The sequence below is a fragment of the Vipera ursinii genome (assembly GCF_947247035.1).
Source record: "Vipera ursinii genome assembly, chromosome: 3".
NCBI classification, from domain to species: Eukaryota; Metazoa; Chordata; class Lepidosauria; order Squamata; family Viperidae; genus Vipera; species Vipera ursinii.
The window spans coordinates 210,411,499-210,424,153 of record NC_139516.1 but is presented as its reverse complement, the minus strand read 5'-3'; the positions used below and the strand labels follow the sequence as shown (position 1 = coordinate 210,424,153).

The following is a 12,655-nucleotide window of genomic DNA, read 5'->3' as shown; positions in this document are numbered from 1 at the left end:
GATGAGCGTAGACTCGCCTCCAGAAGTGGTGGGTGCGTCATGGCTGCAGGTTTTTAAGAAGAGATTTGGAGAGCTGTTTTCCTGCTTGGGCAGGGGGTTGGACTAGAAGACCTCCAAGAACCCTTCCAACTCTGTTATTCTCTAAGGGTCTCCCGCCTGAACAGGGGGCTGGACTAGAAGACCTCCAAGGTCCCTTCCAGCTCTGTTGTGTTACTCTGCATAGCTTGTCTCTGCTCCATCCCTGGAGGTTTTTAAGAGGAGACTGGAGAGCCATTGAAATGGTTTAGTAGGGTTTCCTGCCTGAGCAGGGGGTCGGGCTAGACTAGAGGACCTCCAAGGTCCCTTCTGGCTCTGTTATTCTGTTATAGAAGCTGGCTTAAGGTTTCAAAGAAGACAACGTGGCACGTAGGGAGCTGAAGTAGGGAAATACAACACAAATGAGGGTCTCTGGCCTTTAAAGACCTTAATAATAATAATAATAGTAATAGTAATAATAATAATAATAATAATAATAATAATAATAATAATAATATAATAGAATGAAGGCTACTGCTAAGTTTGTTAGCTGCCCTGAGTCTTCGGAGAAGGGCGGGATATAAATGGAATTAAATTAAATAATAATAATTTGGAAGGGACCTTGGAGGTCATCTAGTCCAACCCCCTGCTCAGGCAGGAAACCCTATACCATTTCAGGCAAATGGCTGTCCAGTCTCTTCTTAAAGACTTCCAGTGTTGGAGCATTCACCTCTTCTGGAGGCAGGTTGTTCCACTGGTTAATTGTCCTCACGGTCAGGAAATTTCTCCTTAATTCTAGTTTGCTTCTCTCCTTGATTAGTTTCCATCCGTTGCTTTTTGTCCTGCCTTCGTGTGCTTTGGAGAAGAGTTTACTTACTTAAAAGAGAGGTGTGCTTCTGGGTTTTAAAATGCAAAGCAATCATTGTTACATATTGCTTATTACTCTGCATTCTCAAAGCTGCCTCGGCTAAAACGAAGCCATGCCAAATGTAGTACATTTTTGCAGTAGAATTGTCAACGTCGGGAATAGCTTACCTGATTCAGCTATTAACTCTCATCATTTTCCTTCTAATTTCACTTCTCTGGACCTCACTCTTTATTTCAGAAGTCCCTTAGGAGGCACATGTAAATGCACTAATGCGCCTATTATGCCTGTTGCATTTTAATTTCCTGATTTGGCTTGCTCAAATTTGCAATTTTTGTTTGACAAATAATTAAAAAAAATAATCACAGAAAATTGGCTCCTGAAAAATAACTACTCGGGAAATCTGAATGGAATTGCAGAGAGCAGGGGTGCTGCTAATAAAACGGGGATTGTAGGTGTGGGGTGGGGGGAAAAGCCTTTTCAACTGGCAGTGGAAGGGTCTGGGGGGGCGGGTCTTTCTCCAGGTATGTGTTCCATAGCAGTCTACCGGGGAAGGATAGTTTGTGTGCTAGCAAGTAGCAGAGAATCATTGCTTTTAGAGCAGGGGGGAATTTTAAGATTTGTGGACGTCAACTGCCAGAATTCCCCAGCCAGCCATTGCTGGCTGGGGAATTCTGGCAATTGAAGACCACAAGTCTGAAAGTGGCCAAACATTCTGCTTTTAGCGTGTGTTTGGGGTCCTTTTGTAATGAGGTGGTTCTCCAATTACCCAGTTGGGGGAGGGGGGGACCCTAGAACTGGAAAGTGAGGACCACACAGTCCTCCTCCTCCCCCCCCCCCCAACTGCTCCCTTCTAGCACTGATGCTGTTCCCTAGTTGGGTCACGAAATGTCTGCAAGGAAACCACCCAGCTCAGAGAGCACCAAGGACGCCATATTCCTTTTTCTTCCTCCTCCTCCTCCTCCTCATCATCATCCCAAACCCTCCTCCCTTCTAGCACTGATGATGTTCCCTAATTGGGTCTGCAAGGAAACCACCCAGCTCAGAGAGCACCAGGGACCCCACAGTCCTCTCCTCCTCCTCCTCCTCCTCATCATCATCCCAAACTCTGCTCCCTTCTAGCACTGATGATGTTTCCTAATTTTTTTATTTTTATTTTAATTCCATTTATATCCCGCCCTTCTCCGAAGACTCAGGGTCATGAAATGTCTGCAAGGAAACCACCCAGCTCAGAGAGCACCAAGGACCCCACAGTCCTCTCCTCCTCCTCCTCCTCCTCCTCCTCCAACCTGTAAATCCCACTCCCTTCCAGCACTGATGATGTTACCTAGTTGGGTCATGAAATGTCTGCAGGAAAACCGCCAAGCTCAGAGAGCGCCTGGGACCCTGTAGTCCTCCTCCTCCTCTTCCTCCTAACCTCCCTCCCTTCTGGCACTGATATTACCTAGTTGGGTCATGAAACGTCTGCGAGGGAACCACCCAGCACCAGGGACCCTCATCATTTCAACCTTGTGCTACAAATATTCTCTTTTATATCTGCAGTATGCGTGTTTTTTGGTTTTCCCTGCAGGCACCTTTGGAAGATGCCGCCCTCTCACCGCTGGGCCCTCGTTTTCCCTCTCCCCTTGCTCCTGGTCGTGGCCCCCTCCTCTGGGTTTTTTGGCTGGCTTACCCAAAAGGCCCCCCCAACTCCTGTTCCCAGTCCTGAGCCCCCAGCTGCTGTCGCTCCAGATCCAGCCGGCCTCGCCCGGGTGCCTTTTGAGATGGATACAAGCGACGAGCAGTTCCTAGCCGAGACTCGGCTGGTGGATCTGTCCCTTCTGGATTCCTGCCATCACAAGGTCTCTGGTGCTTTTTGTAGACGGGGTATGCGTGCATGTGTGTGTGTGTGTGTGTGTGTATACAAGGAGTCCTCGCCTCACGACCGTTTGTTGAGTGACCGATGTTATGACAACGGCACTGGAAAAAAAACGACTTGAGCCTGGTTCTCACCCTTAATGACGTCGTCCCCGTGAATGTGTGATTAAAATTTGGGTGCTTGGGAACTGACTCATATTTATGACGGTCACAGTCTCCCGGGATCGTGCGATCCCCTTTTGCAGCTTTCTGACAAGCAGAGTCAATGGGGAAAGCTGGATTCCCTTAACAACTGCGCCAAGAAAAATCCTAAAACGGGACAAAGCTTATTTAACGAATTGTTTACTTGCTTAGCAATGGAAATTTTGCCCTCGATTGTGCTCATAACTCGAGGACTGCCCTGTACTGTTCCTCCTTCTCCTCCTCCTCGCCATTTCCCATCCTGTTGGCCGAGGCACCCCTGAATTGATGCGGGGCCCTTTTTCTCCTCCTTTCCCACGCCAGGTCATTTCACAACTTCGGACAACTTGCACAGATCTGGCGGAAGAGGAACTGGCCAAGCTGGGAGTGGGGCTCTTCAACTGCCAGGCCGGTGCCGAAGGACGGAGAACTTACCTGTGCACTGAGGACATGGTACGTAGGCTCACCTGGCCATACCAGAATACTGCATCACGTTTGGGGCCCCACACTATAAAAAAAGGTGTTGAGGCTTTGGAAAGAGTGCAGAGAAGGGCTAAAACATCTGAAGAAAAGTTGCAGGATTTGGGTATGGCTAGTCTGGAGAAAGATAATGAAAAAAGGGATGCGGTGGCTCAGTGGGTTAGGACGCTGAGCTTGTCGATCAGATGGTCGGCAGTTTGGCGGGTCGAATCCCAAGTGCCGCGTAACAGAGTGAGCGCCTGTTACTCGTCCCAGCTTCTGCCAACCTAGCAGTTTGAAAGCACGTAAAAATGCAAGTAGAAAAATAGGGACCGCTACGGTGGGAAGGTCACAGCGTTCCGTGCGCCTTTGGCATCTAGTCATGCCGGCCACATGACCACGGAGACGTCCTCGGACAAGCGCTGGCTCTTCGGCTTTGAAACGGAGATGAGCACCGGCCCCTAGAGTCGGAAACGACTAACACGCATGTGCGGGGGAACCTTTACCTTTACCTTTTAGTCTGGAGAAAAGAAGGGGGGACAGGATAGCAGTATTCCAGTATTTAAGGAGGGGGTTCACCTAGTCTCCAAAGCCTGGCACTAATGGTCGACACAGCATCCTAGGTATCAACCAGGTATCTCCTTAAAATGTAAGATGTTCCGACTAGCGTAGTTTTTTGTAGCATTGCTGGCGTTATTGTAGGAAGCTGCAATTTCTCGATGTATTTTTCAAAATTTTTGGACATAGTTCCCAGTGCCCCGATGAGAATGGGTATCACTGTTACATGTTTCATCTATAATCGCAGTTTTGATGGCCAGGTCGCGGTATTTCGTAATTTTTTCCAGTTCTTTTTCTTCGACTCTGGCATCTCCTGGTACAGCGATATCAATCATCATCATCATCATCATCATCATCATATTATTATTATTATTATTATTATTATTATTATTATTATTATTATTATTATTATTTATTAGTAGTGTAGTAGTAGTATAATAATTTACTAATAGTATACTAATAGTATAATATACTATTATTCCTGACAGAACAATTAACCAGTGGAACTCCTTGCCACCAGAAGCTGTGAATGCTCCAACACTGGAAGTTTTTAAGAAGAGACTGGACAGCCACTTGTCTGAAATGGTATAGGGTTTCCTGCCTGAGCAGGGGGTTGGACTAGATGACCTCCAAGTCCATTCCAATAACAACAACAACAACAACAATAATAAAGTTGGAAGCGACCTTGGAGGTCATCTAGTCCAACCCCCTGCTCAGGCAGGAAACCCTATACCATTTCAGACAAGTGGCTGTCCAGTCTCTTCTTAAAAACTTCCAGTGTTGGAGCATTCACAGCTTCTGGAGGCAGGTGGTTCCACTGGTTAATTGTTCCTTCCTTTCCTTGCCAAAGAGCCTGGCAGAATGCACAGCCGGGATGGATCCGGATACCTGGAACGCTTACCACATCATCAGCAACCGAGCCCGGGCTGTCTGCTACGCCACCCGCCAGGTGGAATTCAAGCGCCGGGCGCAGCATATGGTGAACGCTCTGGTCTCTACCGCCGTGGGCCAGCTGGAAGCCATGGAAACGCTTAAGGTTTGGATGGACCCAGCATTCTGTTCCTCTCTTTTGGTCTGGGGTGTGTATGTGTGTGCGTGCATGGATGCAGGCATGCAGGAATGAATGAGGAAAACAGCAGCACTCAAGTTCACAACAATCTAAATATATGCAGTTAGTTTGTCAGAGCATGTACAGTCTTATTGTGCGAGATAACCTAAGAGTAAAGCACAGTCTATATTAAATGGTGGTTTATCTTACAGTATCTATCACATACCAGGAACAAGAGCCTTTATACAAAGGCTCTTAAAGAGACACAGACCCTGCTGAGTCATTCCCATCATTACATACATTACATCAGCTGGTTAGCTTGTAAATCATTACCTTGACATCGTTCTCGCCTTGCGACCACAATTGAGCCAAAAATTTCTGCTGTTAAGTGAGTTTAGTAAGTTTTGCCCCAGTTTTACGACCCGTCTTGCCACCGTTGTTAAGTGAATCATAGCAGGGCTTAAAGCAGTAACCGGATTGTTAAAAGCGAACCTGGCTTCCTCCCTTGACTTTGCTTCTCAGAAGGTTGCAGAAGGGGATCGCGTGACAGGGCAACCGTCCTAAATACATGCCAGTTGCCAAGCCTCCGAATTTTGATCACATGACCCTGAGGGATGCTGCAAAGGGGCCGGGAGTGTGAAAACCGGTCCCTAAGTCACTTTTCCCAGGGCCATTGTCGTACCTTCGAACGGTCGCTAAGCCGAGGACTCCCTGCGTTTTGTATCTTGAAAACACACCCTACGAACAATGGGTACAACGATGGATGAAATTATGTATTTACGAAAAGGAAGCGGAAAAAGCGACGCTCGTCCACTTCCGAGCTTTATTTTCGTTCGTTTTTTTTTTTCCTTTCCCCTCCCGCCGACAGAGGAGCCAGGAGGAGCTGAAGCAGCTCACGGCGGAGTCCCTGCAGAGGGTGGCCAGCGCCCAGGAGGGGCTGCTCAGCCAGCAAGAGACGCTGCGAGGCGGCCAGGCGCAGATGGAGGAAGCCCTCTCCGGCAACCTGGAGCGCCTGGTCCAGGAGAAGGCCCTGATTGCCAGCGGGCAGCGGCAGGTGGCTGAGCTGCTGGAGGGCATCACACGAAGGATGGGTGAGAGCGAGGACCAAGGATGCTCGGGGCCCCGCCAAACGTCGTCTGAATAGTCCTCTACCTACGACCACCGTCGGCATTGGAACTTCCATTGCCAAGCGGTGTGGTTCTTAAATGAATCGTGCCTGATTTCGTGACCTTTTTGTTCTGGTTGTTAAGTCAGTCACACGGTCACTAAGCAAACCTGGCTTCCCCCTTACTTGACTTGGCTTGGCGGAAGCCGGCTGGGAAAGTCACGAAAGTCATGACGACGTGGCCGCCAAAAGGATGCTGCTGCTGTCACTCGACACATGCCGGTTCCCAGTCCCCGAATTCGGATCACGTGGCTGCAAAAGGATGGTGCCGTGGTCATATGTCTGAGGTCCGGTCTTTTTTTTTTCCTAATGCCATTGTCACTTTGAAAGGTGGTTGAACTAATGGTCATAAGTTGAGGACTCGTGGTAAAGTCTCCTTCCATCCCAATGAACTCAAGACTTTTACGGACTAAGAACAGCCTTAAAAAGTGGAATTGTGGGGTCCTTGTTGCTCTCTGGGCTGGGTGGTTTTCTTGCAGGCGTCTCATGACCCAACTAGGGAACATCATCAGGGCTAAAGGGGAGTGGATTTTATGGAGTGGAGAGGAGGAGGAGGAGGAGGAGGAAGAGAGAGAATGACACAGACTGTGGGGTCCTTGGTGCTCTCTGAGCTTGGTGTTTTCCTTGCAGACGTTTCATGACCCAACTAGGGAACACAATCAGTACTACAGGGGAGTGGGATTTGCAGAAGGGAGGAGGAGGAGGAGGAGGAGGAGGAGGAGGAGGAGGAAAGGACAGGACTACCTTTATGTTCTCTGAGCTTGGCAGTTTTCTTGCAGACGTTTCATGACCCAACTAGGGAACATCCTCAGTGCTAGATGGGAGGGGAGTTTGCAGAGAGCAGCAGGAAGAGGAGGATTATGGGGTCCTTGGTGCGCTCTGAGCTGGGTGGTTTTCTTGTAGACGTTTCATGACCCAACTAGGTAACATCATCAGTGCTAGAAGGGAGGGGGGGTTGTAGTTTCTAGCACTGATCAAGTTACCAAGTTGGGTCATGAAAAGTCTGCAAGAAAACCACCCAGCTCAGAGAGCACCAGGGACCCCACAGAGCTTTCTTCCTCCTCCTCCTCCTCCTCCTCCTCCTCCTCCTCCCTTCTGCAAATCCCACTCCCCTGTAGCACTGATTGTGTTCCCTAGTTGGGTCATGAAACATCTGCAATAAATCCACCAAGCTCAGAGGGCACCAAGGACCCCACAGTCGGCGTCATTCTCTTTCTCCTCCTCCTCTTTCTCCTCCTCCTCCTCCTCCTGGCAAACCCTACCCACTTCAGACACTGATGATGTTCCCTAGTTGGGTCATGAAACGTCTGCGAGAAAACTACCAAGCTCAGAGAGTACAAAGGACCCCCTCATTTCCACCCTGGGCTACAAATATTTTTTCTGTCTGTAAGACTAGAACGGAACCTTGTGCGTTCTTTAACCCAAATCCACTGAGACAGGAATTCCCAATGCTGCCTGTTTCTCTCTCTTTGCAGAAAATGTCAGCCGTCATCTGAACCAACAGGATGTGGAGCTTCAAGAAGGACATCAGTCCATCCTGAGGGACCTGAGTCAAGTCCAAAGACGGGCTCAAGAAGTCTACGCCAAACTAGGTTTGTGGTAGGAACGGTTCAAACTCCATTCCTCTCAAGCTTAGCACTGATGGTGTTCTCACGTTGGGTGATGAAATGCCTTCAAGGAAACCACCAAACTCAGGGAACACCAAGGAGATTTCACAGTTCTCATCCTGCCCCTCCCCCTCCTCTTCCTCCTCTGCCAATCCCACCCCCTTCTAGTTCTGGAGATGTTACCAAGTTGGGTAATGAAACATCTGCAAGGAAACCACCCAGCTCAGAGAGCACCAAGGACCCCACAGTTCTCCTCCTCCTCCTCTCTCTTCTGGTCCACCTTCCCCTCTTCCTCCTCCCTCCTCCTCCTCCTCCTCCCTGCCAGTCCCACTCCCTTCTAATTCTGAAGATGTAACCTAGTTGGGTTATGAAACATCTGCAAGGAAGCCACCACGCCCAGAGAGCACCAAAAACCTCCTCCTCCTCCTCCTCCTCCTCCTCTTCTTCTTCTCCTTCTCCTTCTCCTTCTCCTCCTCCTCCTTCTTCTCCTCCTGCTCCTCCTGCTCCTGCTCCTCAACTCCACTCCCTTCTAGCACTGATGATATTACCTAGTTAGGTCATGAAACATCTGCAAGGAAACCACCAATCTCAGAGAGCAGCAGGGATCCCACAGTCCTTTCCTCCTCCTCCTCCTCCTCCTCCTTCTTCTTCTTTCTTCTTCCTCCTGCTCCTGCTCCTGCTCCTCCTGCTCCTCAACTCTACTCCCTTCTAGCACTGATGATATTACCTAGTTAGGTCATGAAACGTCTGCAAGGAAACCACCAAGGTCAGAGGGCACCAAGGACCCCACAGTTCTCCTCCCACTTCTGGTCCTCCTTCCCTTTCCCCTCCTCACTCCTCCTCCTCCCTGCCAGTCCCACTCCCTTCTAATTCTGAAGATGTAACCTAGTTGGGTTATGAAACATCTGCAAGGAAACCACCAGGCCCAGAGACCACCAAGGACCCATCCTCCTCCTCCGCCTCCTCCTCCTCCCCCCGCTCCTCCTCCCTGGATACTCAACTTCTTTCTAGCACTGATGATATTACCTTTTTAAGTCATGAAACATCTTCAAGAAAACCACCCAGCTCAGAGAGCACCAAGGACCCCATAGCCCTCCTCCTCCTCCACTCCACAAACCCTACTCCCTTCTAGCACCAATAGTGTTAGCTAGTTGGGAATGAAATGTCTGCCAAAAAACCACCAAGCCCGGGGAGCACCAAGGACCCCCCCACAGTCTTCTCCTTCTTCCATAGTGTGATGGTAGTAATGGAAGTCTACCATGCTTGGAAGAACTCAAGGCTGGAGAGGACTCAGTTGAGTTTGAGGTCTGCTGGCCTTTCCCATTGGCCCTGAGAGCTGCTTTCTCTTCTTCCAGACACCAATGTGGGCTTGTTCCTGGCCTATCAGAAGCAAACCACTTTGTACCACGATGAGTTACTGGGGAAACTGAGGAAGATGAACGAGACTTTTGGGCTGGTCCTCCGAACCATGGAGCACATGCAGAGCAAGGTGGAGGGGCGACTGCAGCACATCCAGAGGTTCATCACCTGGGCAGGTAAGGCTATGTTTCAGCAACGGGCCTGCAATCAACGGGAAAAGACTCAAGCATACGGTCCTAAAATTCAAGATGGCAGCTGCTGTGGCACAATCGACGCTCCGCCTGGTTTTTTCTCTGTGTTGTGACAACATCCCTGAAGGGAGAGTTGTCTTTCTGATATACCTAGGTCAGGGGTAGGCAACCTCGGCTCTTTTATGACTCATGGACTTCAACTCCCAGAATTCCTGAGTCAGCATAGCTGACTCAGGAATTCTGGGAGTTGAAGTCCATGAGTCATAAAAGAGCCAAGTTTGCCTACCTCTGACCTAGGTCATTTTTCTCCACCTTGGCAACTTGAAGGCGGGCGGATGATTCAACTCCCGGAATTCCCCAGCTAGCATAACTGGCTGTGGAATTCTGGGAGTTGAAGTCCACACACCTTGGAAGTTGCCAAGGTGGAACGTCCCCGCTCTGCCAAGTTATCTGGAGTTGGTGTTTCTCGCAGTTTGTTTGCTGAAGTTTCTCCTTAGATTCCAAAAAAACCCCAAAGGGCTGAATTACTAAGGGCCGTTAAGACAGCCAAACGCTGGATTACCCAGCCTTTTTTTTTTCCAAATTTTTTCGAAGAGGGAAGCAGCAAATCTCAAAATTTGATGGAGAGATACACCTTCACCAAACCTGCTTTCCGGTTTCTGAAGTTCCATGAAAAAAAGAATGTCCATTTAGAACGCAGTCAGGTAGACAAGCTGTTTGTAGCTAGCACTGCACGAGATGCCCTACTGTAGTGTAAACTGCGCTAGCTATACTATGCAGCAGTAGAACGGATGATGTTACCTAGTATGGTAACGTCTGCAAGAAAACAATCTAGCTCAGAAAAGAATCTAGCTCCCAGACATTCTCCTCCTCCTCCTCCTCCTCCTCCCCTTTGCAAACCCTACTCCCTTCAGTCATTGGTGATATTCCCAAGTTGGGTCATGAAACGTCTGCAGGAAAACAACCAAGCCCAGAAAGCACGAAGGACTCCACAATCCTCCTCCTCCTCCTCGCAAACCCTACCCCCTTTGAGCACTGATGATGTTACCTAGTTGGGTCATGAAACGTCTGCAGGAAAACAACCAAGCTCAGAAAACACCAAGGACTCCACAATCATCTCCTCCTCCTCCTCCTCCTCCTCCTCCTCCTCCTCGCAAACCCTACCCCCCTCGCGCACTGATGATGTTACCTAGTTGGCTAATGAAACGTCTCCAGGAAAACAACAAAAACAAAGAGGCTTTGCCGATGGGGAACATGTGCTTTAAGGCCTCCTTAATCCTCCCGGCTGAGTTTGCCGACCTCCCCAAGTTGAGTGTGACTCTGTGACACGAAGCAGGAGCCCCCACTGCAAGGCCGGGTGAAGAACCTGGCGTCTCCCGTGTTTTGCAGGGTTCAGCTTGAGTTCGGTCTGCACCTGCGTCTTGCACGCGCTCTACTTCCTCCTGGCCGCGCTCATCATGACTTTCCTGCAGGTCCCGGGTGCCTCCCGGGCCCTGCTGCTGATTGTGGTTGTGGCAAACGCCCTCTCGGAGCTGCACCGCGCTGTTTCCTTGGCGTTCACGTCGCTCACTGGCCTCTTGGCGTTCTCTGTGGCAGGCAAGTGGGCGTGTTCTGAGACTGCTTTTCGCCCTAGCTGATGATGTGAAACACTATCTCATGCGCCTGGGTTTTGCCCAACCGGTGAACTCAGCCCCACATCCCATCTGATGTGTCAGGACTTCCCTGGTGATTGGCCCAAAGTCACCCATTTGGTTTTTGACTAGAACTCACTGTCTCCTGGTGATTGGTACAAGTTCATCCAGCTGGCTTTTGTGCCTAAGGCAGGACTAGAACTCACTGTCTCCTGGTGATGGGCCCAAAGTCACCCAGTTGGCTTTCCTGCCTAAGGCAGGACTAGAACTCACCGTCTCCTGGTGATTGGCCCAAAGTCAACTAGCCGGCTTTTGACTAGAACTCACTGTGTCCTGGTGAGTGGCCCAAAGTCACCCAGTTGACTCACACCCTGGTCGGTACCTCTTTACTCTCCTACCATCGGGTAGGAGATATAGGAGTATAGCCAGCCGTACCAACAGGCTGAAGAATAGCTTTTATCCATGGGCTGTCAGGCTCTTGAATGGGAAATAATGTTATAATTTTATGTATGATTGACTTGAGAGGCCGGTGTGTTGTGCAATTAGCTCACATGGTGTAACAAGATGGAGGGTTTGTTGTCGCTGTGAGTTGTGGGGGTACGAAGGGAGGCTCAGCTTTCATGCTTTAGGTTAGACTAGAACTCACCGTCTCCTGGTGATTGGTCCAAGGTCGCCCAGCCGGCTTTCATGTCCAAAGCAGGATTAGAACCAAAAACCTGGAAGTTTTAAAAGTGAATTCTAGGTGGACCAGAAAACAAGGAACAGCCTTTTTTCATTCCTTCCTTCCTTGCAGTCAACATAGTCCTCGAAAGAATCTGCTGCCATGCTTTGAAACACAGGATGTGGAGATCCCTCCCGGCGCCTTTGCCCCTTCCCCACAAGGCTCCAGAGACCCCTGCTTGCAACGGGGGGCTTCAGCCAGCCAAGCGCGGCCGGGTTACCTCCACCCCTGATGGGTAGGAAAACGGAGGCGGGAGGGGGGAGAATGCACTGGTTGTAACTTTCATAAACTTCTAGTTTTGCTTCTGAATTGCTGGCTCCCTGGTGTGTCTGTCTTAGCACTAACATGGAAAGGATTCTTGCGTTGTGGTTTTAACCGTTCAGTTTTGTCTGGGTGACTTCATAGGCTGGGGGGGGTCTCCTCCCTGCTGCTGTATCAAGGCCCGATTCTTTCAGTTGTTGGTTGTTCATCAGGGTCCTTGGATAGGAGATAGGTGGCAAATAATTTTGATAGATAGATAGATAGATAGATAGATAGATAGATAGATAGATAGATAGATAGATATGGATGATGGAGAGAATAGATGGATAGACATGGATGGATGGATGATGAGAGATTAGATAGATATATAGATAGATATGATAGAAGATAGATAGATAGATAGATAGATAGATAGATAGATAGATAGATAGATAGATAGAATAGAAGAGAGAGACAGACAGACAGACAGACAGATAGAGATGGATGATGGAGAAAATAGAGATGGGTGGATGGATGGATGGAGAGAATATAGATGGATAGATATGGATGGATGGATGATGAGAGAATAGATTAGATAAAGATGGACAGATGGATGATGGAGAGAATAGATGGAGATGGATGGATGATGGAGAAAATAAAGGTGGGTGGGTGGATGGATGGAGAGAATAGATAGATGGATAGATAGAGATGGATGGACGGATAGATAGATAGATAGATAGATAGAGATGGATGGACGGC

The 12,655-nt window shown here is 49.1% G+C and overlaps 1 protein-coding gene across 1 annotated transcript in view; it reads left to right on the top strand.

Annotated features, from left to right (window-relative positions):
• Positions 1-2,463: 2,463 nt before the first annotated feature.
• The window catches only part of LOC310638993 (protein brambleberry-like), a gene marked incomplete at both ends in the record, with an annotated part of 14,128 nt that continues 3,936 nt past the window's right edge, over positions 2,464-12,655 (top strand). The window contains 7 exons of the mRNA XM_083360353.1: positions 2,464-2,721; positions 3,242-3,370; positions 4,785-4,970; positions 5,851-6,073; positions 7,623-7,739; positions 9,110-9,289; positions 10,694-10,900. Of these exons, the coding sequence (XP_083216479.1) occupies positions 2,464-2,721; positions 3,242-3,370; positions 4,785-4,970; positions 5,851-6,073; positions 7,623-7,739; positions 9,110-9,289; positions 10,694-10,900 (1,300 nt within the window). The remainder of the gene's footprint in view (positions 2,722-3,241; positions 3,371-4,784; positions 4,971-5,850; positions 6,074-7,622; positions 7,740-9,109; positions 9,290-10,693; positions 10,901-12,655) is intronic.